Source organism: Stenella coeruleoalba, assembly GCF_951394435.1.
Source record: "Stenella coeruleoalba genome assembly, chromosome: 8".
Lineage (NCBI taxonomy): Eukaryota > Metazoa > Chordata > Mammalia > Artiodactyla > Delphinidae > Stenella > Stenella coeruleoalba.
This window is the reverse complement of record NC_137154.1, coordinates 12,416,801-12,444,356: the sequence shown is the minus strand read 5'-3', so window position 1 is coordinate 12,444,356 and position 27,556 is coordinate 12,416,801. Positions and strand designations below refer to the sequence as shown.

The following is a 27,556-nucleotide window of genomic DNA, read 5'->3' as shown; positions in this document are numbered from 1 at the left end:
CTGATGCATTCTCCCCAGGTCTTCCAGCACTTGAGGGAACCCGCCCAGTCTGCCCCACTCTCGAGGGTGAGTGTGTGTGGGCCGTGGTGAATGGTGAAGTGCTTCCCCAGCCAGAGGCTGCTTGTGAGACCACATTCTGAAAGCTGACACGAAGGACTCAGGGGAGAGCATTTACCTGTTTGCCTTGGAGGATTTTTTCAACCTGCAGTTAAACAAAATCCTCCTTGATATAAAGTGGGAGGATGTGGGCTCTGAGTGGACTGGTCATGCCTGGAGGAGGCAAGAGGGCCTGGAGAAAATATCCCACAGGCTGCAGGCTAATCGTATGGTCTTGGACAATTCCCTTTCTGTGTTTGAACCTCAATTTCCCAATATGTAAAATGGAGATAAGAGCATACCTTATCTCATAGGAGCGTTACTAGGATGACTTGTGACGTGGGAAAGTTTCCTGGCATGTAGGGAGAACTCAGTAGATGACTGCTGTTGCCACAATATTATTGTCATTATCATAAATTTGCATTTCTCTGACTTCCGCATGAGGAGTTCAGTGTGTGTGTATTTAAAAGGTTAGGCTACAAAATAAAACTCTTTCTAAACCTCAGGGCAGGATGGGGCTTGTTTTGGTGACTCCACAGCAGTGTTTGGTGATGAGGGGAAAGCCACAGACCCCATTCACGTCTTAAAGGCAGGTCTCCGCTGGCCTCCTCTAAGCGAAAAACGTAGTTGTTCACGTGCCTTTCTTTTCCCTTTCTGCTCCAGGTTTGACCTTTCATTCCTTCAGGTGATTGAAAAATTTCTGAAAGACACCTGCTTCCTTAGGATTGGTGTCAAGGCAAGGCTAAGTGAGCCAGCCAGGTGAAGCGTGCTCCGAGAGCCCCCGCCGTTTGCTCAGGGTTGTTTTTTCAATCAAAGGGTGATGTCCCCTCCCCCAGTCACGAGAAAGGGCAAAGCTTGTTTTCTGGTGCTCAGGGTGGGCAGAGGTTGCTGAGGGTTGGAGTGGAGCCTGAACTGCTGCTGGTCTGTGGGTAGCATTGAGTCTCCTGTGTGAAATGTGTAGATTGTAGTCTTTGGCAGCCAACAGCGTTATTTCTGGATTCCCCTGGGTGCTGTTCGCAAATGCAGGTGCTTCTAGCCACTGCTGAGGGAGACAGAGGTCGCTGCCAAAGTGATCAGAGTGGCCGCTAAGGTCTGAAAAACTGTCTTAAATGTGTACTTTTGCAGACAGGAAAACTCTGAAGTCTGCCAAGGGCAGGTATATGCCATCTCATTGGATCTTTGAACAATTCTGTGAACTTGGAAGGCAGGGGTGGCAATATCATTTTTTTTTTTTACATCTTTATTGGAATATAATTGCTTTACAATGGTGTGTTAGTTTCTGCTTCATAACAAAGTGAATCAGTTATACGTATACATATGTTCCCATATCTCTTCCCTCTTGTGTCTCCCTCCCTCCCACCTTCCCTATCCCACCCGTGACAATATCATTTTATGGACAAAGGAACAGAGGCCCAAACAAGGTGAGGTGTCTTGACTCCAGGGATGGAATAGGTAGTTAGATCCAGGACTCCAGACCCACAGAAATAGTTTCCCCTTTCCTTTCGATCAGGTCTGGGGTGGGAGGGTGGCCTCTGCTGTGATCTGTTCCCAGCAGCCTCCTGCAATATCCCGCTGTGATCTCATCAGGCAGCCACTTGATCTAACCAACTAGCCAGCTAGCCACTCCAGCCAGCTCCTGACTCCCCTGATCCTCTTTCTCTCCTCCCTCCCCTTCTCGCTCAGTCTCCTTCCTTTCTCACGTCCCTTTCTATCACTCTTTCTCCCTTTCTCTCTCTTTCCTTCAAGGCCAATGATGGTCCTCAGGACCTCCCCACCCCAACCCTGCACACAGGCTGAGGCCCTACCCTGGCTATAAACTCGCCCCTTAATTTTTATTTATTTACTTATTTAATTTTTAAATAAATTTATTTATTTACTTTTGCTGCATTGGGTCTTTGTTGCTGCGTGCAGGCTTTCTCTAGTTGTTGCGAGCGGGGGCTACTCTTCGTTGTGGTGCGCGGGCTTCTCACTGCGGTGGCTTCTCTTGTTGCAGAGCAGGGGCTCTAGGCGTGCGGGCTTCAGTAGTTGCAGCACGTGGGCTCAGTAGTTGTGGCTCGCGGGCTCTAGAGCGCAGGCTCAGTAGTTGTGGCGCACGGACTTAGCTGCTCTGAGGCATGTGGGATCTTCCCAGACCAGGGCTCGAACCCATGTCCCCTGCACTGGCAGGCGGATCCTTAACTACTGCGCCACCAGGGAAGTCCCAAAACTTGTCCCTTTAACTCCTAGTTAGGAAGACCTGTTAAACCTTGCAGATGGTGGCTGTTAGGAGAAAGTTTCAGATTTTCTCTGCTTCGACAAGATATCAACCATTTGTATACTTCTTAGTAACAAATTATGGGCAGTATTTCTCACGATGGAGGGCCACCCACCTTTCTGTTGCCACCTTGTGAACTGAGAACCTCTCTCCCAGAAGCTAATGGTTAGCTGCCAGTCAGCTAAAGCCACTGGTTCTAAAGTGTCCGTGGATGTGCATGGGTCAATTTATGACGATCAGCATTAAACGGCCGAGCGCGTTACTCTGGTCATACAGACCTTGGTATACTTCGCTTACGTTTCCAGCCTGGAGGTATTTACTGGGCACTTGATGTGCGCTAGGCACTCAGAGGGGAGCAAAGGAACTGACAAGGTGTGTTCCTTAACTTACACTGTGGTTGGGGAAATGAGGCAAACACCAGATACCCACAGGCTGGTGGCGAAGTGAGGCCTTGAGCACGGTGGAAAGGACGCTGGCCAAGGGTGAGGAGGTCTGGGTTTGTCTTCCGGTTCTGGCCTCCCACCTGGCAGTGCTACTTCTCTAGTTCTTCATCTGTGTAACTGGAGCAATGCCTGGCCTCTAGTGATCGCCTGATAAATGTTGGCTGCTGTCAGCATCATGGATGATGGTGACCGTGAATTGTGTCAGTAGTTTAATCATTGTTATCATGTAATATTTGATAATTTCAAAGAGTATAGTTGAGTTACAAGTATAAGAATAAAGTGTACACCTGTGAATCCACCACCCAATTATTTCATTTACCTGTGTTCCTTTTGAACCCATCACGGGCCTACACCACAACCAGGTCACCACTATCCTGAATTATGTTGATCACTTTTCAACATTAAAAAAAAAAAATTAAACATATACATGCATATACCTTAGCAATATTTTTTAGTTTTGCTTGTGAATGGTCTATCTCACACAGTTTTCTACGACTTGCTTTTTCACTCAGTATTGTCTTTCTAATGTCCATCCATACTGTGTTTGTTGCGGTTAATTCAGTTTTATAGGCATAAACTGTTGATCGGTGTGTTATTCTATAATTATTTATCCATTCTCCGGAATGATGAGGCTTTTCCCACCCTTTTGGGTTATTGCACATGACATTGCTGGAACATTCCTGCTCATGCCTCCTGGTTCACGTGCAGCGAGGATTTCCGTGCGGCTCATTCCTCTGCACGGAACTGCTGGGTCTTAAAGAACACTGCTCATTCCTATGAGTGGGATTACTATGATGACGTTTGACTTCACAGAACTGCCAAATTGTTTTTCGGGGCGGTTGTGTTCCATGTCCTCTCCCGTCAGCACAGTATTAAGTGGTCCTGTTGCTCCGTGGCATCTCTATCACTGGATACTATCAGAGTTCTTAATTTTTGCAGATCCAGTGTGTGTAAATGATGTACTTTTGTGGTGTCGATCTGAGCAGCTATTTCTGTCTTTGTTGGTCACTTGTATTTCTTCTGTGAAATGTTGTTCAGGTCATCCAGTCATTTCTTTCTGTTGGGTTATTTGCTTTATCTTCTCGATTTACTGGAGCTCTTCGTGTATTCTGAGGATCAACTCTGTTGGCTGTATGCATTGTATCTTCTCTTAGTTTGTGGCTGTCTTCACTTCCTTTAAGATATCTTTTCAGGAACCGAAGTTCTCAGTTTTAACAGTGTCAGATTTATAATCAGTCACTTTTTTATGGTTATGCTTTTGGGTTTTGTTTAGGAAATATTTCCTTATTATACAGTTATAAAGATATTCTCCTATTTTATTCTAAAAGTTTCAGGGTTTTGCCCCTCCCAGTTACGTCTCTAATCTGTTTAGAAGTGATTTTGGTGTATGGTATGATGGTAGAGATCCAGTTCCACAGTTTTCCATGTAGACACCAAATTTTCCAGCTCCATTTGATGAATTCTTCCTTCTTGTCAATGATCTTCACGGCCACGTGAGCCGTATAACGAGGTTCCATAGGTGGGTGGGTTTGTTCCTGCGTTCTTTACTCTGTTTCATTGGTCAGTGTGTCTGTTTCTGTCCCAGCACCACACTGTGTTAATTACTATTAGTATCATACTGAGTCTTGACAGGTGGTAGAGAAAGCCACTCCCCCTAATTCTTCAGGAGATCTTGGCAGTTCCGCGGCATGTGGGATCTTCCCGGGCTGGGGCACGAACCCGCGTCCCCTGCATCGGCAGGCAGACTCTCAACCACTGCGCCACCAGGGAAGCCCCTGTATTTTATACTTGAAAGTTGCTAAGAGAGTAGATCTCAAGTGTTCTTACCCCTCCCCACCAAAGTAACAATGTGAGCTAATCGACGTATTAACTTACCTTAATGTGGTAATATTTTTGCAATATGTACATATGTCAAAGCACCACGTTGTACACCTTAAAGTTACACAATGCTATATGTCAATTATATCTCAATAAAGCTGGGAAAAAATGAAAAACTTTCAACGTTGGAGGCTACTTGTGCTCCTTTGTACTGCCAGCTTAACTTTTTTTTTTATGATGCCCTTAGGAGTAAAACCTCTGCTCTTTGTTTAATTGAGATGAATTGTTAAACGTTCACTATTTGCAGCTACACAGCTCTGTAAATCAGAATTTTATTGATTTTTGTGCAACTGAATGAAACCCAGAAATAGATGAGATGTAACACATGATTTCAGATTTTTTATGTTTGCCCAAGTTGCCGTTTAAAAATAAAAATAGATTGATGTTCCATAATAAGTAAATGATATAAATGTGAACTTTAAAAATTAAGGCTTACTAAAAAAAAAAAAATTAAGGCTTACTAATAATGTTACCCATCTTATCTGGTTTTATTTGGGTTTCCCATAAGATTTAATTTGTCGAGAGGATTTTGCTGTTCTAAAATAATAAAAAGAGAAGCCACTGATTGCTAATGACTCCTGCAGTGCTGACAGTCCTTGATGAAGTGTTCTTTGATTATGTGTCAAGATGAATGGAGCAAATCTTTGACAGACACAGACTGTGGCTGGAGAGAGCCCAGCATTAACTGCTGACCTTGCCATCCCAAGTGAGCAGGTGTTGAATGAGCTCAGTTCCCTCTCAGCCCTTCTTTTTCCCTGGTGGGTCATTGGCTCCTGAGTAAGATAGATGCATGCAATAGAAGAGCTGTTAATAGCATTTACTCTGTCTTAATCATTTTTAATCCATTCATATTTCAGTGTCTGAAACTTGGCAGGATGTCAGAAGCCACAATACAGGCAGGGAAATTTTTCTTTGAATAGCGAGGACCAAGTAAAATTGTTCTCCTGATATTTCATTTGTTAAAACACGTAAGAGTGGAATATTCCCGCTTAGATCCCAAATAAATGCCCCCAAAAGATCTTGCCAAAAAGACCTTCCTGGAGTTTCTTATTATCTTCATTAAAAAAATGGCAATAAAGTCATTTTATCAAGCTTGCCAAGTATCATAATAAGATATTCCTGGCATATTAAATTTACTTAATAACTTTGACAGAAGTTGACAGACAAGTGTTGTCTTTCTGACGTCAAACCTGTTGGGAATTTGGATCTTTTAACTCATTACTGATAAGACTTTAACCTCTGCTTGGGCTTGTTGGCCCAGCGTGTTTTTTTTCCTTCTTTCTTCCCAGCTTTATTGAAATATAATTGATACTATAACAGTGTACAGGTTTAAACTGTACAACATGTTAATTTGATACAAAATGATTCCAACCATAGCATTAGCTAATACTTAGTCCCATCACATAATTACCATGTTTTTGACTTAAAATTTTTTTTAATTGAAATATAGTTGATTTACAATGTTGTGTTAGTTTCAGGTATACAGCAAATTGATTCAGTTATACCTAGCTATCTATTCTTTTTTAGATTCTTTTCCCTTATAGGTTATTACAAGATATTGAATATAGTTCCCTGTGCTATACAGTAGGTCCTTGTTGGTTATCTATTTTATGTACAGTAGTGTGTATATTTTAATCCCAAACTCCTAATTTATCCCTCACCCCCACCCCTTTCCCCTTTGGTAACCATAAGTTTGTTTTCTATGCCTGTGAGTCTATTTCAGTTCTATAAAAAAGTTCATCTGTATCATTTTTCTAGATTCCACATATAAGCAATATCATATGATATTTGTCTCTGTCTGACTTACCTCACTTAGTATGATCATCTCTAGGTCCATCCCTGTTACTGAAAATGGCATTATTTCAACTTTTTGATGAACAGGACCCGGCTGTTCCCTTAAATATCTTATATAAAGAATCTGGGGAACCCCAGTAAAATACCAGGAAGACTGAGACACTGATCTCCATTGGGATTTGTCAGATCTGAGGTCACGTGGGCTGGCTTTCAGCGTCTACTGCGATGGATGCGTGGATCTTAAGTCTGTGTGTGGCTACTGAGGATGATTTTGGGGGTGTAGAAGTTCTTGGTAGCGCAACAGCTCCCCAAGTGATAGATTCTGGATCAGACTTGGGGTTAATAACTTCAGGGTAGCAAGAGGACGGATGCCTGAGAGCACGTTGTCTTCGCCTTCCAAATGGCCTTCCTCTTCTCAGTGCTGGCCTTTCCTGGGCCGAGATGGGTCTTGACTGGAGGGGGAGCCCTTTCTGCCATTTGAGTTCTTGCTGAGCCCTGGGGTGAGGGCTGGTGGGGTGTGGGGGGGTTGTCCAGGCCATTGTGGGAGAGAAGGCTGAGGGCTCCTAGAGGAGCATTTGGGGCTTGAGTCAGTTGTGTCTTTGAAAAAATTTACCCATTTTGGACTTGTCTGTGGAAGCAATTAGGGAGATCACAGGACCGTTTCTGATTCCTGATTCTGTACAGTGTCTATTCAGAAAAATAGAAAACAGTCAACTGGAACAGGGGATTATTTGAGCACACACAGAGTCCTGTTGTCTCAGAGGCATGCCTTCAGACAATTTGCCTTTTAGTGAAGTTTAAGCCCATGAAAGGAAATAAAAAGTGTTTTATTAGATGGCAAAGAAAGATGGACTAGACTTATGAGACTTTGAGAATTTTGGCTTTTTCTTTGTTAACGCAAACTTTTGGAGAGAGTGACTCTTTATATAATGCAATTTATTTGTACAATGTGGTAATTATCGCGAACAGTTAATAATTATCTTCCACTGGGTAAAATACCAGTGTGCGTATGTGTGCGTGTGTGTTGTGTATCTTTTGTTTAAAGCTAAATATTTCTACTTCTGAAGATGAGTGTACCTCAGGGAGGTAACCAGCTAACATTTATTACGCATCTATTTTGTCCAAGACCTTATGGCAGTTCCTGCTTGCCACAACTGTGGGAGTCAGGCAACATTATTTCCCACCTGAATATGTGGACACTAGAACTTCAAGAGAATTGGTGCCTCACCCAGTATCGTACACCTAGTAGGTAGTGGGGTGGGGATTTGAACCTGCCTATGGCTTCCACAACCATTCTTGCCCTTCTGTAAGAGGCTGACTCATTCACTTTAGGTCTGGCTGGAACCCGGCACAGCTCATTGCGGTTTACGGAATATGTTTACATCCATCACGTCTCTTTTTTTTGTTTGTTTTGTCTTTTTGCGGTACGCGGGCCTCTCACTGTTGTGGCCTCTCCCGTTGCGGACCACAGGCTCCGGACGCGCAGGCTCAGCGGCCATGGCTCATGGGCCTAGCTGCTCCGTGGCATGTGGGATCTTCCCGGACCGGGGCACGAACCCGTGTCCCCTGCGTCGGCAGGCGGACTCTCAACCACTGCGCCACCAGGGAAGCCCCATCACGTCTCTTAAGCGTTGAATCTTGTTTCCTGAAAGCACACAAGGAAAAGCAAGGGATCCACGAATGTGACCAGTGATGTGTTGTGTGAACAGAGGCAGGAAAAGGACTTACTGAGTGCTGAGTGACAGAGCATGGGTCTTCCTGACCTTGGTATGAAAACAGTTCAAGTTCTTGGTCAGTGAGGAAAATCACTCTTAGTCCAAATTCCTACATAGGCTGATGGGATTGCCCTCTACGATGTGTTGGGATTGCTGAATTCGTTAAAGGGAGAACTGGAGGAAGCTACCAGAAGCTTGCAGTGCATCTGAGAACAACTGTCCCTTTGATCCGCCTTCTCCACCAAGTGTAGTCTGGTTTTAGCCCAGCTAGAACCTACGGGGCAAACTCAGCCTGGATTCCAGAAGACCTGACTCCTTTCTTGCTTAAAGACCATTAGAAGATGTCTGCAGTTTGTTCTGGATTGAATTTTCCTCAAACTGAGCCAACTCCCACCCTGGAGTGAGTTTTTCAGGGTTTTCCTGGGAGCTTAGGGACTGTGGCTACTTCAGACCAGAGGGGACTCTCTGGGCTACATCATCTCTTCTCACTGTCCCTTTAAAATACCTTAAGCCAGTGGTTCTCAAAGGAGTCACCTAGAGAGCTGATAAAGAACACAGAGGCCCGGGCGGTTGAAGCAGGACAGAACTGGGCCCTCTGTATTTTCACTAAGTTCCCCGGATGGTCCTGATACCACAGTGTAAGAATCACTTCCATGTGTTTTCTTGCCATTGTATTTCTTCCTCACACTATTCTTGGCTTGAACGCTCTCTTCTGTTCTTTTCTGCTGTCCAAATCAAATCTAATTTTCATGCCTAGACCCTCTCCCCACTGTCATCCTTTCAGCTACTATGTTTCTTTTTTTAAAATTAATTAATTAATTTTTGCTGTGTTGGATCTTCGTTTCTGTGCGAGGGCTTTCTCTAGTTGCGGTGAGCGGGGGCCACTCTTCATCGCGGTGCACGGGCCTCTCAGTATCGCGGCCTCTCTTGTTGAGGAGCACAGGCTCCGGACGCACAGGCTCAGTAGTTGTGGCTCACGGGCCTAGTTGGTCCGCGGCATGTGGGATCCTCCCAGACCAGGGCTCGAACCCGTGTTCCCTGCATTAGCAGGCAGACTCTCAACCACTGTGCCACCAGGGAAGCCGGGTTTTTTTTTTTTAAATTGAAGTATAGTTGATTTACAATGTTGTGTTAGTTTTGGGTGTACAGCAAAGTGATTCAGTTATACATATCTATATTCTTTTTCAGATTCTTTTCCATTGTACATTATTACAGGATACTGAATATAGTTCCCTGTGCTATACAGTAGATCCTTGTTGTTTATCTGTCAGCTGCTAAACTTCTTACCATCCAAATGTCCAGTGGTCAGCCAGCTAGGGCACTGTGCTAGGTGTGAGTTTGAGTCCCCAGTGTCAAGGCGTTTCCAGCCAAAGAGTTACAATAACAGTAAGAGGAGACGCAAGGTGCTGAGCATCCCACAGAGGAAAGCACCAGCTATGCTGGGGAACGGAATTTGGCAACCTGGTACAAGAAGGAGCAGGAATGAGTTGGGCAAAGGAGGGAGTGAGACAGCTCTTGTCTTCTAGGTTGTAGGACCAGCACAAGTCAAAGTAGGGGATGACAGCACAGATGATTCAGGGGATTTGAGGTACGTCGATACGTGGGAAAATGTACATGAAGTGTGAATTCTGCTTTTGTGACTCATTCTTTCCTTTACAGAAGGCATCAGTTACATTGTAAAAAAAAAAAAAAAATGTGTGTGTTGAAAAGTTCAGAAGACGTAAAGTGGTAGAATGTAAAATGTTGAAATCCTCACCAAATTAGACGTTTCCACCTAAAGGGAGGAAGAAAAACAAAAAAACCCAAAACCAGTTGTTTATTTCTTTGTCTCCCTTGCTAGTCTCTAAGCAACTTGAGACTAGGGGACGTTCATCTCTGTGTCCCTAGAATGATCATGGGGCCTGGCATAGAGAATGCAATTAGTGATCAGTGGGTGAACGAATGAGTTTCAGACCCAGGAACTTTGGGCAAGTCCCTTTACCTCTCTGGGCCTCTGCTTCCTCAACTCTAAGTAAAGATTTTATCTTACATTGTGACTGATCACCTATATCCCAGTGGCTTGCTTTTGAGGCCCTGAAGTTCACACGCATGTACCCACTAACTAACAGCCCGGCCAGCTCTGTTCCAGGCCCTGGAGATCCAATTAAAATCCACCAATCAGCCAGTGCTGAATGAGCATGTCATAGGGAAGGCCATGTGCTGGGCACGAGCAGATGTAAGTGTGTGACTCCCCTTACCTTAAGAGAAAGTTTATAGATAAGGTAAATATGTGGAAAGATAAATTGGCTTATGCTAAGTCCCAAAGGACAGAATCAGGCTTGCAAATGTACAGGGTACGAGAGGGGCTGCTCTGAGCAGTTCTATAGCCAGTGTCTTTTGACCACCAGGCACCATCCTCTGTCACCAATGGACCCATATTGCAAGGTATTTTATCTCTCAAATACCCTGGATTCATTAAGAAAATTTTGTTTCTTCCCATGTCTTATCGGCCAATTGGAATTTCAGACCAGCATTGAGAGATCCTGTGTTCTTAAACTGAGTTGATTGAATTCTAGCCAAAAGCAAAGAAACAATGGCAATAATGATAGAATTGTCCTCTCTTGAACATTTGCCTTGTGCCAGACATTATTTCATTTAATTATCATAAGTGTTTAGGAGGGGACTGTTGTAATCTCTGTTGTCAGAGGAGAAGATTAAACTTCAGCTTCGTACTCAAGCTAGTAATTGTCAGAACCAGGACACAGAACCAGACCCAGACCACAGGCTCATGCTCTGACTTGCTGTAGGCCTGTGCCTGTGGCCCGTCCAGGGTAAATATGTGATTTAGGGCAGCATTAGGCAAACTACGGTCCCCTGGGCCAAATCCAGCCACTTGTTTTGGGGTGGCTTATGAGCCAAGACTGGTTTCTTACATTTTTAAGTGGTTCAAAAGCAAAAAAATCAAGAGAAGAATAATGTTTTATGACACGCAAAAATTATATGAAATACAAATTTAATGCTCATAAATAAAGTTTTATTGGAACACAGCTATAGTCGTTAGTGTACTCATTGTCTGTGGCTGATTTCAAATTACAACAGCAGAGCTGTAAGACCTGCAAAACCTAAAATATATACTGTCTGGCCTTTTACAGAAATAGTTTGCCAACCTCTCATTTAGGGCATTCATTAGGCTTTAGGAGATGTTGAAAATCGCCTATTGCCTTGCATTGCTGTCCTCACCCATCGTGGACAGGCTCTGCTGATAATTTTATGATTCTGCATTCTCTTTTCATTGCTAGGATATCAAATAAAAGTGTTTACTTTGTGACATCACTGGCTTAATAGGACCTGCCCTGGGTGATTTACCCAGGTGCCGCTGTATCCAAGGTCTGTTTCTTAGAGAGGACGATGGTATGACCTTGCCTTGAAAAAAAAATTTTTTTTTCTTTTTTTGGTGGTGGTTGTATTTAGGTTATTGTTAAAAGCTGATTGGAGAACAGTTGTCTGGATGTCCCGGTGATACACTTTTTAATCGAAAGAGAATATTGTAGGCGGAAAAATCTGTATAAGAACTGACCTGTTACTACTACCACTGGTTGTTGAGGCCACCCTGAGACTGTCCTGGCATGTGGGGAGGAGCCAGGCCTGGGTCCTGAGCTCTCCTCTTGCTGGCAGTGAGGGGAGTGGGGTTGATGGTGGGTTTGCTGAGAGCATCTTTCTCCTCTGGTGGATGCAGGATGGCCTCAGTGCAGCTCTGGCCGTGATGGGTCACAAGAGACGAGAATGCAGCCAGTCCGAGAATTTCAGCCCAAGTTCCTCTTAACATGAAGCAGAATCCAAGATGCTGTCTTGCCTTTCTCTGCTGTTCTTGCTTCTGTGTTAGCAGAAACACCTCCTGGTTCTGCTTTTTCTGAGTCTTTGTTGTGACAGCTCACCCCTCCCCATGCTTCACCTCTTGAACCCTCCTGTCCCAGCTCTTGCTAGCGGTGATAACGGTAATACTAGCTAATATTTATTGTGCACCCCCTGTATGTTAAGTGCTTCGCATGGATTGTGTCATTTAAGACTTGTCACGGGAATCCTGTGAGGTAAATCCTGTTTAAACCATTTAGTTTTTAAGTTATGAGAGTTATCAAACGCACACAGATGAACCCCAGGTACCCCTCTCTCAGGTTCCGTACTTAGCCCTCTTTTGCCCCACCCTTGCCCAGGTAGGTAGTTATTGTAGCTGCTGAAAGGGGCTGAGAAGCTGGCTCAGGTGAGTGCAGCTGGTAGGGCTGGACTCCAGAGTGTCTTCACCCCTGTGCCCTCCCACCCGACAACTGATGTTCGCTGCTGTTTATAGAGCACCTACTATGTGCCACTTAATCCCCGCATCAGGCCTACAGAGTAGATGATAACTTACAGGTGAAAGAGCTCAAGAAGTGAGGTCACTGGCCTCCAGACTCCTTGCTAATTAGTGGCAGTACTAGGATGCAGATCCAGAGCTGAGGCCCTGCCCATTTTCTACCCCAGCCCGTTCTCTGTCCTCCTGTCTTCCTCAGTGCAGTGGGCATCAGTGGGGTGGTGGTTTCGCTTGTGGGAACCTCTGTCTTCAAACCTTGGAAGAACATAAGGTTACTCCAGGATGATTTCTCAGCGGGCGTGGAGAGCTTCTGCTGCAATCACTGCTGGCCCTTGTGGCCTCAGAGATAGAATCTACCATTGACCTTTTGGCAGGCGTTCATAGCTAATGAGATCCTTTAGCTTTTGTGGTCAGTTGAAGGCAGAGCTCGCAAAGCTGGCACCTCGAGTCCTGATGTTCAGTCCTCCTCCGGGAGGAAGGGGGAGAGGGGTGGGGGACTGGGGAGATGGGAAGGCATGGGCTGTGGATGCACCCAGCTGGGGGTGGGGTGGGGAAGGGGAGGATTCTGTGACCAGCTGGCCCTGAACATAGAAGGCACTTGGTAAATGGTGGCTCTTAGCTGTTTTTATCCGTACTCTAAGGTGGATGGGCGGTGCAGGAGGGACTTGGTGGGATTTATGGAGTGGTTTTATTCAGATTCAAGAGTCGGAAATGAAAATCTTGACTTTCACAATCAACTGAAAGATCAGAGCTCTCTACCCTGGTTTTGCTCCTTTTTGGGGGTGGTGGTAGCATGGGGGAGCAGGTCAGGGGATGAGCGGAGAATTCAGGGACAGGCAAAATGGTCCACTTTATATTCACATTGTGTACAGTATTCACATCTGATGTTGGCGGGAGGTCTCTTCCTAAGAGAGAAGCTTAGAAAGTAAACATTCGTTAATAATTGCAACCCACAAATTTTGCAAACTGCACTTAAGTCAATGGTCAGAAACTCAAATGGTGTCAGGGTGTGTTGGGAACATAAATAAATGGAGTAGGCCAAATAATGAAGTCACAGTGCCTCTCGATCTTTTATATGCTCATGTTTGATAGAGAAAATGAACAGTGTGGGTGCCATGTTGCTTGGCAACTGCCATTTTCCCTCTGTGTTGAGGTGACAATACTAGGGAGTAGTGGTAAACTCTAAGCACTTACCCGTGGAAAGGGGGAGCTGATGCTCAGATCCAACTCGTTGCTTAAATGTCTCCAGGTCCTCCCCCTCCCCCCCACCTCCCCTCCCCTCCCCTCCCCTCCCCTCCCCTCCCCTCCCCTCCCCTCCCCTCCCCTCCCCTCCCCTCCCCTCCCCTCCCCTCCCCTCCCCTCCCCCTCCCCCTCCCCTCCCCTCCCCCCTCCCCTCCCCTCCCCCTCCCCCTCCCCTCCCCTCCCCTCCCCTCCCCCTCCCCCTCCCCCCACCTCCCCTCCCCCTCCCCTCCCCTCCCCTCCCCGCCCCTTCCCCTCCCCTCCTCCCTCCTCCTCCCCCTCCTTCCTCCTCTTCTTCTTCTTCTGCTTTTTTCTTTTTTTTTTTTTTTTTTGAGGCCTCTCACTGTTGTGGCCTCTCCCGTTGCGGAGCACAGGCTCCGGACGCGCAGGCTCAGCGGCCATGGCTCACGGGCCCAGCCGCTCCGCGGCCCGTGGGATCTTCCCGGATTTGGCACGAACCCGTGTCCCCTGCATCGGCAGGCGGACTCTCAACCAGCGCGCCACCAGGGAAGCCCCCTGCTTTTTTCTGGGAAGCTGAAAATGAGGATTTACAAGATGCTGTCTCCTAATTTAAAAATATTTGCTTAAGATTTTAAGAAACACTGTGGCAAAGCATCATGTTTTATACTATAAATATATATACTCTTTATTTGTCAGTTATATCTCAATAAAGTTGGAAAAAATACAATGGGGAAAATAGGACAGTGTTCTAATGGAGGTGTATTAAAAAAACAACAACACTGTGGAATAAATAAAACATGTCAGTGGGCTAGATTTGGACAGTGGAGCTTCAGTTTAGGACCTTCAGATTTATTGTATGATGTGGAGAAAAGGTTCAGAGAGGGGCCTGGGTTCTGCCGACTCTGATTCTCTCATGAGATGGGAGGTGAGTCCTGCTGGGGAGCCCATGCATTGGTGCTTTAGTCTCAGGGCTGGGTGATCTGGGTTGAGTTGCTGAACCACTCTGGGACTGACTTTCTTCCTCCATGAAGTCAAAGGGGAGGTCGATCACTCTTTCACAAACTGTGTTCCTTGAGGTGCCTTGGGGGTTTCTTAAGTGTTTCCTGTGAGTTTCATAGAAAACACACCCCCTCTCCAACCCCTTCCAATTTGGCTGTGTGCAATTGTAATGAAAACACTTGCCCAAATATGTGTTACACCAAGTTTTAATACATTGGAGAACACCAGTGTCTTAACTTGCTTATGCATCTATTATTATTGAAAATAAGAACAAGGTAACTTGAACTTTAAATGTATAATGAAAAGATTGCTTTTATTCAAGTATACATATATGCACATAGACATACCTACGTAGATATATATGATATGTGGAACTCTATGCATATAGTTCTTTAAGACTCTTTTTGAAAAAAATAGTTCTGCTGCTAAAAATACCCATGGAAACTTCTGGCCTGGGATTTCCAAGGTCATCCTCAACTCTGCATCTCAAAGTTCACATAGCCTCACCAAAATAGTCCCTCTGGTTACTTTTTCCTCTGTGCATTTGAAAGGGAAATGTTCATCATGCCTTCAACTGCCCCAAGAGCCAAGAGATGAGCCACCTGGTCTTTTTAGGGTAATTGTTGCTCATTCCTTCTGTCAAAGCCTCACCTGGCTTTTTGGGGGGCACAAAATTAGGGATTATGCTGACCCTTCTCCGCAGTCCCTTTTGATGACAGTGTCAAGTTCAGAGAGTCATAGCATATATGACTCTGCAAATGAGGCAGAGTCAGCCAGCCCATTCTCACCTTGCTTGGCCCAATGTCTCATGCTGTAGGTACTGCTTGCCATGCTGCCTATTGGTCTGCCTATTCCCTGCCTGTGGACTCTAGGGTGGAAATGTATACCAGGCATTCAGGCTGCCCCACAATGCCTCACCTGTCTTCTGGAAAGTTTCCCATAAAGATGTTTAGTGCCTGGCTTCTGGGTTCAGAGGGAGCGCCCAGCCTTTCTACCGTTTTCGTGTTCAATGATTTACCTTTTTATACCAGTTTTAAAGGGAGCTGTTGGGTAATTTTCACATAGGAGATAAATGGAAGGAAGAATGATGGCCTTTCAGAATTGAAATTTGGGCATGCACCGAATCTCATAAAATGCTCTTTGATTTTAAAAATCTCTTGAAGCGGTTCACGTTTTGTTTAATTATGTCAGTGGGTAAAAATAACTATTGTCATATGGTGTGTGGGCTTGGTTTTGGAAGGATAAAGAATCTATTGTTACCCATTGTGTTATTCAGTCGCTTATTACCCAACCCTAAAAACCAAAGGTGTATAATAGAAAACCTTAAGCTTTGTCACTTGCTGAGATCCAGGCTCTGTGCTGAAATCCTCAAACTCCGCTTCCTTTGAGAATAGTGCAGAAGCCTCCCTAATTCGGTCAGTTTTAATGGGTGGATGGAACCTGTCCCCAGGGCCCATGTCAGGCAGGGGTTTGTGACGGGCAGCCCCGGAAGTGCCTTTGGGTTCCGTGGTCTCAGCTGAAGTTTGTCCAGCATCCGAGCCAGCTTAGCGCTCCTGGGAGAGGTTTAAGTCAAGAGCTTCAGTCAGGCAGACCTGGGCCGGAAGCGTAGACTTCCTAGCTGTAGGATTCTGGGTCAGGAATTTAACTTTTCCAAGGCTTATTAGTTTCTTCATCTGTAAAATAGGGATCAACACAGTTCCTGCCTCGCGGGTCCTTGTCGTAAGGCCTAAAGGAGTTGATGAATAGAACACCTGTAGTGCAGTGATTGGCCCATAGTTAAGGGCTCAATCAATATTATTACAAGTAGAATCCATTAGCATTAAGTACCCACACAGGATCACTCTCAAACCACCCGTGCCCCTCCCTCTCTGTCCCCCAAACTCACGGGGTGCTTGGCACCCCCTGCTTCTCCAGCTGGCTGGCTCCTGCCTCCATCTCTGCACTGCGCTGTCATTGTCTTTGGTACCGCTCTCGCCCCTGGCTCTCGGTGTCAGAACCACCTTATGTGCCCTGGCATCTTTGGCATCCAGCCCAGGGCCTGGCGCAGTGCAGGACCGCAGGAAACGGCACGAGTGGCTTGGACTGAAAGGGCTTCAGAGCCTGGAGAGCTCCTGGGGCTGGAGTGGTCACAGAAGGTCATCAGGTGAGCTGATGGGTGGCCACTTCAGAGGTTCAGTGAGGCAGGAGGAAGGCTGTGAGGCTGGGAACATAGGAACCTTGTTTTGTTAGAACCCCAAGAAAACTCAGACGCGGGGTCTGTATTGCATATATCCTTCCGCCATTTTATACTTGATGAAATGGATGGCTTGGTGAGATCCAGGCCCCTGAGCTCTCAAGCATCAGGGGAAGTGGAACCTAACCCTCTTGATTACCCTGTTGGGCCGTGCCTACCGGATTCACAGGCTCTGCAGTGATGTGACATGAGCTCTGTGCTGTGGCTCTTCCATGTGCCCCTGCAGACCCCTGCCCCCCACCTCCACCCTGCTCTGCCCACTGGGAGGAAGCTGCCCTCTGCGGTCTACACCAGCAGGTGCCCTTGACCTGCAGCTTCCCACTGGGCCAGTCCAGCAGCAGGAAGCCCCCAGTGGAGATGGGGGAGGCAGCCACTCAGCCTGTTCCCTTGTCCTGTCCCACTGCTCCTGCCTCTAGGGTTCTTGCCCAGCTCTTGCCCATTTCCCTTAGCCCCACCCACACCCTTGTAAACAGACCCTTTAAAAATTCTCCTCAGTTACAGTGGTAGAGTGTGTCATCTGTTCCTGCCAGGATCCTGACGAATACTAGCACGTTTTAGAAAGAGTAATCTAGCAGTTCTATTTAATTTTCCACTGTGCATTGAAGGGAGAGACTAGAAGAGAGGCAACCAGGTATGTGGACGAAGGAATAGGGCCTGCTCTTCACAAAGGGCGTCAACTTAGCTTTTGGCCTTTTATATTCAAATGAGGAATTTTAGGTAGAGTTGCAGCAGTACTTTGACAGGACTGAGACAAAGATATACTGCAGCAGATATAACCCTCTTCTGGCTCTTCTTAATTTAAAAAAAATCTTTTTTTTTTTGAATTATTACATGCTAGTAATTAAAAAAAATTTTTTTTTTTTCTGGCCACGCCATGCAGCTTGTGGGATCTTAGTTCCCTCACCAGGGATCGAACCCGGGCCCCCTGCAGTGGAAGCACGGAGTCCTAACCACTGGACCGCCTGGGAAGTCCCCTTACTTCTTTTTGGTGTGTGTATTAAGAGCTTCAAGATATAAAAATGGAAATGGTCTGTCTGTATCAGCCCAACAACAAGGCTGTTTTCTGTTAGTTAGGGCTGAGGGTATGAGGTCGTGGTTTAGGGTGGCGACACGACAGAAGTGGGAAGTCCAAGTGCATTGTACAGCAAAGCATCTTTAGGACATGGCCACTGAGTGTACCCACCAAGGGCGAAGGAAGGGAGGAGTCAGGTTATTCCAGAGTTTATGGACTGCGAAACACGTGTAACGGGGCAGTCACAGAGGTACTTGGGAAGAGAATATGTACAAGTCTGTTTTGGTGCGCATCTAGGAGTAGTGTTCAAAGTGGACCACTGAGGTAACGACTGTAGCTTTGGCCGAGTTGGGATGGCATTGAGGGCAGTGTTAGCAGTTTTCTCTTCTCTGGGCCTGGAGGAAGATTCTTGTGACTGGAGCCACAGTCTCAGGAATGGGGGTGGTTCCCAAAGTGGGGGAGGGAGAGCTTTGGCTCATCAGCATAACCAAAGGAGGTTGTGAAACAGAAACACATCCCTGGGGGAGGGGAGTGATAAACAAGGCTGGAAGTCTTGACAGTGAGGGTCTCTGCTCCTTAGAAAAGAAGAAGACTGCTGTGCAGTGTTGGGTGATCTTGGGCATAGTTAATGCCTGGCCATCTGGTCGACCAATGGGTGGACCATTGTCTGCTGTGCCTGGGGTATCTAGGTAACGGGAAGTCCTTGGCAGAACTGAAGACAGTATTATATTCTTTTTTCGTATGTTGGCATGTCTTCCTCCTAAGACAGTGAGCTTAATCTCTCTTCTCAGTGTTTGCTCCTTTTGCCCAGTTATGGGGCCTGCAGAAGCCTTGGGCCACCTGTGTGGGTGACTTCGCAGGGTGGTAGTGAGAAGATGGGTAAGCTATGAGTACTCCATCTGGGTTTGCATCCCAGGAGAGAAGGCTTTGGGGAATCTTGGCTAGAATGGTTGAGGTCAAGATAGAGGTCAAGACCTGGATTCTGTTTCTGGTGCTTCCTCGCTGGCTCTATGTCCTTGGGTAAGCCACTTACTGTCTGTGCCTCAGTGCCCACCTCTGTAACTGAGTTATTGTTCAACTATTTATACACTTGTAAAGTATGAGTTTCAGATTGCCCATTGGTTTTATCAGTAGGATCTGAGCTTTGGTGTTGTCGTCTGTAAAATAGAGATAAAAATACCTTGCAGAGTTGCTGTGAAGATTCAAAGGTGATGATGGTCGTAATAGCTTAAATAGATCATTTAATTTCATATTCACTGTAACAAAGCAGGTATGATTGTTTATAGATGTAGACACTGAGGGACAGAGAGGTTAAGCTACCTGCCCAAAGTCACACAGCAAGTAAATGGTGGCACTGAATGGTTTCCCCCAGGTGGTCTAGTCCCAGAGCCCAAGATCCCATGAGTCTGTGCTCAGACAAGGTCTGTAGAAAGCCCAGCTCAGTGCCTGGCACACAGTAGGTGCTTAGTAAACTTGAGTTCCTTCCTTTTTATCCTCAGAATGCATTCGGAAATGGAGGTCCCCACAGTGCTTCTGGTAAGGCTGTTCTGCCCACCCCATGTTTTCTAATGTCCAGTTCGGGGTGGGGGTTCATTCCCCCTTCTTCGGCTGTCAAATCCACCTTTCAAAACCTCTCTATATATTACCTTCCTCTTCTCCCTACCCTCCCACCCCAACCTCTTCCTTCCGGAAGCTTCCTTTCCCTCCTCCCTCCCAATGGCGGAGCTTGATAATAAACAGTCACCTACTTACTATCATTTTTTTTAAAAAAATTGAAGTGGAATTCACATAACATAAAATTAACCATTTTAAAGTGTACAGTTCAGTAGCATTTAGTACATTCACAATGTTGTGTAACCACCACCCCTCTCTAGTTTCAGAACATTTTCATCACCCCAAAGAAAATCCAGTACCCATTAACAATCACTCTCCCTTCCCCCTCTTCCTAGCCCCTGGCAACCACTAGTCTGCCTTCTGTTTCTATAGATTTCCTTATTCTGGACATTTCATATACATGGGACGACAATATGTGTGCTTCTGTGTCTGCTTCTTTCATTGAGCATAATGGTTTTGTGGTCCATCTACACTGTAGCATGTATCAGAGTTTCACTCCTTCTTATGGCTGAATAATATTCCATTGTATGTATATACCACATTCTGTTAATCTGCTGTTAAGTTGTTTCCACCTTTTAGCCATTGCGAATAGTGCTTCAGTTGACCTCCACCATCTTTTATGCAATCACTGTCCCCTGTTGCAGTTTGGGCACAGGGGCTGTGGCTTTTGGTGTCCCCTGAGGCCTAGACAGGGTGAGCTCATTCATAACCTCTGATTGCTGGGTCTGTTGAAACCAAGAGGGAGAAGGCTGGGAGCTAGATGTGCCCCTAGCTCTTGGGCCTGGCTCTGCATACTTTATCTGGTTTAATTTCTGCCTAGAGGGAAGTAGAGAGTGGAAAGTGCTGGTTTTTCTCCACCCTGAAGTACTTCTCCCTCCTGTGCCTGGGACAAGTTCATAATAACCAGTTGGGAAATTTCTTAGCTCTGTGACCTGAGGTCTACTCTGACCTCAGCATCCTCATCTGTAAAATGGGGATGATCGTTCTTGTTTCACAGAGTTGTGAGGGTTAAATGGGTTGGAACCTGCGGAATGCTTGCTTCTTTCCCTACCTGGATTTGGAGTTCTGGGTGAGGGACCAGTTGAGGGAAGGCACTTGGAGGAAGGACAATTTTTGTGGAATCCTTCTCGACTAACAACTACCAGTGCCTTTTGGGGTCCTCTTAGAAGGGGAAGAAGCTGAGATAATTCTCATCACCATGTTTAGCTGCCACTGCTGAAAAGTTGTCCCCAACTTCCCTTTTCTGCAGTTAGTTAACTCTGATGCTCAGTGTATGAATCTGTGGAAATTTTCTCCCATTTCACCCCCAGGCCCAACTAGGCTCTGAGCTAACTTCAGGAAGATGAGCTTTCTGTTGATTGTATTCTTTTAAAAAGTACTTATGAGGCATCCTCCATGCCAGTTAACTTGTAGGGTGTTGTTTGCAAGGGTCTTTTTTTTTTTTTTCCCTGTGGTCACTGGAAGAGTTTGGGGGCCTGGCAGACCAGGACTTGCCTCCTGGCTTTACCTCTCACTGACCAGCTCTGTAACCCTTGATGACAGATCACTGACCTTTCACTTTTTTTTTAATCTATAAAAATGTGAAAATGAGTCACCTTGCTTTGTGGTTGCTGTAGTGTTCTTTTGGTTGCAAATCTTAGACAACCCAAACAAGAGTAATTAAATAATAAGGGGTATTACATCTCCCCAGGCAAGAAGTCTGGAGGTAGAAAGAGTCTAAAATCGCTTGACTTGGCAGTGCAGGGATCCAGGTGTTTTCTCTCATTCCCCTCATCAGCCATCCTCAGCAGGTGGGTGAGTTCTTCCCTCCTTGTCACATAGTGGCTGCAGCAGCTCCAGGCATCATGGGTAGATCTGCTGAAGTCCAGCGAAGCAGGATGGTGTTTCCTTCCGTCTGATTCCTTTTTATTAGTGAGGAAGCTCTTCCCCAAGAGACCCCTTGCAGACTTCTCTTAGGTGCTCTTGTCCTTCGTTTTAGTCTGCATCCTTTAGGTCCCCTGGGTCCTAAGGCAAGGATTAAACTGCTAATGCTTTATTTGGGAACTCAAGGCCTAGTGAGGTCAAGATGAGGGAACAGAAGGGGGAGTGAGGCCAAAAAGACATGAAGCCATGTGATGTAGTGTGTTATCCCTCTGGCTACGATTTCATGATGAACCTTGAAAAGATACCAGCTGGTGTGTATGCCTGGCACATAGGGCCTTCTTTGGGAGGGTTGCCAGGAGAAACTGTACCTGGATTTGTCAAAGAAGCACACTGATAATATCGCTTGAAATTAATTTTTAAACCTTCCCTAAGTCCTGGTACATTTCTCGCCAGTTGCTTTACCCTGGAAGGTAGTGTAGCTAGTGGTTTAGGACACAGACTCTGGAGTCAGACTGCCTGGGTTCAGATCCAGGTGCTATAGCTCACCAGCCCAGGAGGGACCTGTGCCTCCCTTTTAGTAATGTTTGGAGGATTAAGTGAGTTAATATCTGAAAGCACTTGGGACAGTGCCTGGCAGAGTCAGTGCTCCGGGCATATGACTTTAATCTTTGGAAACGTGACGTTTTGCCGTGACCGTGATTCTCGAACTTTCACCTGTAGAACTCAGAGTCCTTTGACACGTTGTCCTGTGGAGTGACTATCAGCCACTCAATGTTTGCTGAGTCTAGGACTGTAAAGGGCACAGATGGGGACGCACAGACACTCTTCACCTTCATGTGTGCCCTCAGTGAGTGGTACCTACCCGAGGGCATCCTCCATCTGTCCTCCTCTCTCCCTCTGCCACGGCCTCCTGGGACTCGGAGCCTGTCTGCTTTAGCTCTCGGGCTTTAGCACAGCGCTTGACACATGCAGGTGTGCGGGAATCGCTTGTTAATGAGTTGTCAGTACTTTCTGCCTTGAAGTCCTTTTTTACGGACATGTCTTATTTCCCTTACTTTCCTGTAAACAGTTTGAGGACAGGACCCAGATCTTTCCTGTCTTAGGCAACATTTGGTTGGATGGTTGGATGATTGAATGGATTCCAGGTGAGGACACAACATATAGATGCCCAGGCAGAGAGATAATAACATTGCAAAGGGCCAGGACATGCCATCCGAGGGTCATGAGGTTATGTAGTTTAATGTTTTCCAACGAATGGGCAAAAAAAAAGTTTGCTGCCCTGTGCTGCTTAACTAGCAACTGACTCCTCCTTTTTCTCCCTCTCTTGTGGTCCATCCTGGATGACGTGGATTGATGCATAGCATAGATTGAGGGGCAGGGCCTGGAGGGAGGAAGATGAGCTGGAAAAGTTTAGGCCTGAGATGAGGAGGACTTGAGGGTACAGTGCAGTGGTGGGAATGGAAAGTTTGAGAGAGGGGGTGAGTAGGCAAGTATATCAACAGGGCTTCCCGTCCCCCCCGGCTTGCAGGGAGTGAGGAGAGGAAGAGTACTGGATTCCTTTGAGTACTAGTGCCTGGGTCACTGGGAGACAGGACAGAGGCCAGACCCCTCCCCCCCCACCCCCCTTCTGTCCACCTATCTCATGAGATGAAAACTAATGTTGTTCTTATCTTCTCCATTTGATAAATGCAAATTTTCAGGATAAGCGGAAGGAATACTGGCCTGGGTAAATCAGGCTCCTGGGACCTGACTGGCCTTGGCCTTAGCCTTGCTGTGGGACCTTGGACAAGTTTTTCCCTTCTCTGGGCCTTAGGAGTTGCCTCCTCTCCAAAATGAGAGGCTCATTCTTTGCTTCCGTGGCATTTATTGAGTGCCTACTGTGTGTGATATTCTAGGCACGGACAGAGACGCGGTTTCTGTTCTCGTGGAGTGTACATTTCAGTTGAAGGAGACTGACAGTAACTGAGGTGAATGCCGGGAGAAAACTCACCAGTGATGTGGTGGACAGTGAGTGGGGCTAATTTCCATTGGTTGGTTGGACACGGACTCCGTGAAGAGGTGGCATCTGAGGCCACAGTCTGGGAAGGTCTGGGGGCAGAGTGTTTTTGGAGAAGGGAATCAATACGTAAAGGGTCCAAGGGAGAATCAGCTTCAAGAACATTGTAAAGGGTGTGAGAGGCTATGAGATCAGAGAGGCCACACAGGCTGTAGTTAAGAGGTTGCATTTTATTCTAAGTGTGATGGGAGGTTGGAGGACGCTTTTTTCCACTGGAGTCCCTTTTGATTATTTTCTACTTTATGAGGACCATACTTTGAAATATCCAAAAAGGTGTGTTAACTAAACAACAGAATGAGCAATCTTGAAATATTTTAGGTTTTTAAAGTGTGGGGAAATAATGTATGGCTCGTGATAAATATCTTTGAGGATCCCCAGGGATCTAAAGATGGCAGATTGAGATACGGTCAACTAGACAATCTTTAAGGTCCCTCTGTTTCAAACATTTATTCTTCTCAAAGCTGATTGCCATGTGATTAAAAAAAAAAGATGACTGCCACCTACTGATAGAAGATGAATTTTTGCACAATGAAAATCTCAAACCCGGTGGATTTCTTCTGTCACGCATCTGGCTTTATACCCTCCGTTTCTCGACCTGAAGTGGCTCTGAGGAAGGGGTGATGGGGTGATGGTCCTGCTTTCCTTTCTTTCTGACCCAGAGAATCTCAACTCTTGTTTCGATGTTCTTCTGCCTCAGTGCACAACGTAGCGACAGGAAGGAGTGCTGACCTGGGGAGTTGCTCTTGTTGGATGTTTCACTGGGAAAAAACACTGCCAACAGTTGTCTGGTCTCCATTGTTTGTAGTTGACCCGCGGTTACACTGAATTCCCCTATTCAGTGGCCCTACACCCTAACCCTGGCCAACAGGCCTTTGCCTAATGTATTTAACACCCCGCCCCAGTTATTAAATTCCCAACTGCTTTATTTCTGATTTGCATTTGCCGTGGCTGAATGAATCTACTGACTTCCGTTTTCTTTTTCTGTTACAGATCGTGTGTACAGGTGACTGTAAGTACCACTTCCCATTCCACTCTTACGTTGTTCGCTACTGCCCCCCGATGGACACAGCAACATTAACAGCAACGTGAAAATCACAGAAAATGCTGATTTGCTAAAACTTGCTTAGTTTCCAATTTTTCTTTAGAAGTGGGGTGAGGGTGAAAACAGCAAGTGAAAGAAAAAATTTTTTATTTGTGCAATCCTGACAAATAAAAAAATAATTTTTCTGTGATTTTTTTTTTCTAGCCTACATCTGTAGGTGAGCAAAAAAAACCCACTTAGTTTTCATAATGCAGTATCATTTATATTTATTTCATGTACTGTTATCCCATAATTATTTTCTTGTGTTGCTACATTACCACATGATTTTTAAAATGGTGTACAGGCTTTGCATAACCTTTGGAAAACCAGACGTAGCCTCCTGGATACTTTGCTTCCACGTGGAGGGCTGAATCCCAGTTGCTGGTCCACTGAGGTCCTCCCAGGTCTATAGTAAAATGAGAAAAATAGGGACAGTATAATAAGTCTTTTATGAAACTAAATATATTCAGTTGAAATCACTGTTTATTCTGGGATTATGTCCTTACCAATTTTTTGGATCATAATTCGCTTCTTTAAGAAATAAAATTATTTATTTCTATAAGAAATAAAAGTAAGAGTATATGGTAACTTTTTAATGTACGTTTTTGAAAAAATAAAAACTGGTAGCTTTTGTCTGTCCTCAAAATTCGAGGACTATTTTTTTTTTCCTGGTTGGTAAAACCTCAAAGTCTGTGAACCATAGAGATAAAATAATTAGAATGCTCTCACAGTGCCATACAAAGGGGGCAGACCTTGCTGAAACCTTCTAACAAAGAAAAGCTCAGTTAATAACAGTCATTATGCAAAGCCTGTGCAAACAATAGAAAGAGGTCTACAATTGCTTTTTCTTCCTTGTTAATCAGTTTGGTAAGTAAACTGGAAGGTTCCTTGTGCAGGCTTGAATCACTGGCGCAAGAGAAGAAAACATCTGTGTGTAGAGGTGATACTATAAAGTGGGGAAAGGGAGATGAGGGAACTATGATGCGTTTTAAAAATTATAATAAAAAAGTCTGTTGTATGGCTGGTGTACGGTGGGAGATGCCATTTTATTAGCTTGTGTTTCATTCTTCTTTCCTGTGTTCTAGGCTCCCGCTGCGATCTGCTTGAATTCACATCTACAGCCAGTGAGATTCAATCATCTATCAAGGCAGCAGGAAACTTTTCAGTGATAAACGTAACGGATTTGAGTGGCCAGAGTCAGCAGTTTCTCCGAGCAGACAGTGATGGGAAGACTTCATTTTCAGGGCTGGTTCCTGGGATGCACTATCTTTTCACCTTTTCAAATGGCTCCAGTACCTGCTGCCAAGAAGTGCAGATACGTGAGTGAGGCTTTTCTTTTGGGGATGGATTGTGGGTTTTAGAGAATGTCAGTGTCTTCACGTTTGAGCAGTACTGCGATGGCGTAGTGGTTAAAAGCGCAGACCGAGAATCAGGGTCCCAGGTTCGCTTCCTGGGTCTGTCTATGTTTCACTGTATGACCTGGGGCTAGTCCTTGGTCCTCTTAGACCTCAGTTTCTTCCTCTTTATTACCAAAAATACATACATATACACACACACATAGTTTTAAAAGATATTTTAAGATGTACTTTGCTGAACTATTGAAAGTTAAGAACTTCCTTTTCTAGGGAATTCCCTGGTGGTCCAGTGGTTAGGACTCCACGCTTTCACTGCTGAGGGTGCAGGTTCAATCCCTGGTTGGGGAACTAAGGTCCTGCAAGCCGTGTGGTACGGCGCAAAAACAAACAAACAAACAAAAAACCCCTGCTTTTTAAAAATCTTTCCCTGTAGAAAGAGAATCCCTGTATGAATCAACAAAATTTCGTTCTTGACGTATTTCTCTTTCTTTAAAATGGCGCCATAGCCTTCTTCAGGAAGTTATTGTGAAGCATAAATGAGAAAATGTGTGCACAGCCCCTGGCGCAGTGCCTGGGACCCAGCCAGCACCCAGAAGAGGACTGCTGCTTCTTCTTGCTGCCCTCACGCTGTGACTGTGCCTATTGTTTTATCATTATCCTCACCACCATCATCACTGCTGATTGCAAATGGTACCACAATGATGACCTGCCAAAGTGCTACTCTGACGCTGTGAACTGGTTACTTTATAAAGAGGAGGTTCAAGTCTGAGGGGCTTTCTGGCATGAAGTTTATTGAATTGTGGGCCACCAGATTCTTCTGTGCTGGTCCCTTTTCTTTTCTCTTGTTTCCTCTCCTGCCCTTCTTCTTTGATTGGGTTAATGTTTGCATCTCCCAGGTTCCAGGTCAGGCACACTCTCCATGCTGTCATTTGAAGGCCACATGCATGCTGGAGTGGTGTTACCTGTACCACCTTTATTCTTCTGGGATGAGGCCCTGGGTCCTTGAGAAGGGCCTTATTGCCTATGCAATAAGGGTCACTTCTGTTTCTAGTCGTTACTCCTCCATCTAGACTGTAATTAGGATGCATCCATTTGAAGTTTTAGTTACTGTTAATCACCATCATGGCTTCCATTGTGTTAAGATCCTGTACATCTACAATTTGACAGATGATGAAGTGAGGTTCAGAGCAGTGAGATGACTTCGAGTACAATCACATGCTAGTGGCCAGCGGGATTGGACTCTGAGCCCTGATTTGTGAATGTCCAAGTCCAATGACTTTGTTTACGATTTCAGGGTGCCTTAATAATAATCCTTTGTGTTTAAGAGCTGTCAGCAGAGGAACCTGAGACTGCGATGTTTTAAGGGACTAATTCCAGGTCACACAGCTAAGGGGCAGAGCAGTGCCTTACATCCAGGTCTGGATTCCAAGACCAGCTCTTTTCTCTTTATGCCATTCTGTCCTATGCCATCTTTAGGCCAGAGAACTGTGGAGCTTCCTCCTAATATCTGGGTCTGGAAAAAAAGTTATCATATGCTTCTGCGCTGTATATGTCTCTCCAGAAGCAGTGTTTTCTGAGAATCAGGAGATAGACTTATTTTGCGTCACAGGTCTCTTTTATGTCAGCTTCTGTACAGATT

At 45.5% G+C, this 27,556-nt stretch overlaps 1 protein-coding gene across 2 annotated transcripts in view; it reads left to right on the top strand.

Moving 5' to 3' along the window:
- PTPRJ (protein tyrosine phosphatase receptor type J) overlaps positions 1 to 27,556 on the top strand; it is a gene marked incomplete at its 5' end in the record, with an annotated part of 168,891 nt that overhangs the window by 87,766 nt on the left and 53,569 nt on the right. For both annotated transcript variants that reach the window (XM_079929165.1, XM_079929164.1), the window contains 2 exons: positions 24,472 to 24,490; positions 25,648 to 25,881. In XM_079929165.1, coding sequence (XP_079785291.1) covers positions 24,472 to 24,490; positions 25,648 to 25,881 — 253 coding nt within the window. The remainder of the gene's footprint in view (positions 1 to 24,471; positions 24,491 to 25,647; positions 25,882 to 27,556) is intronic.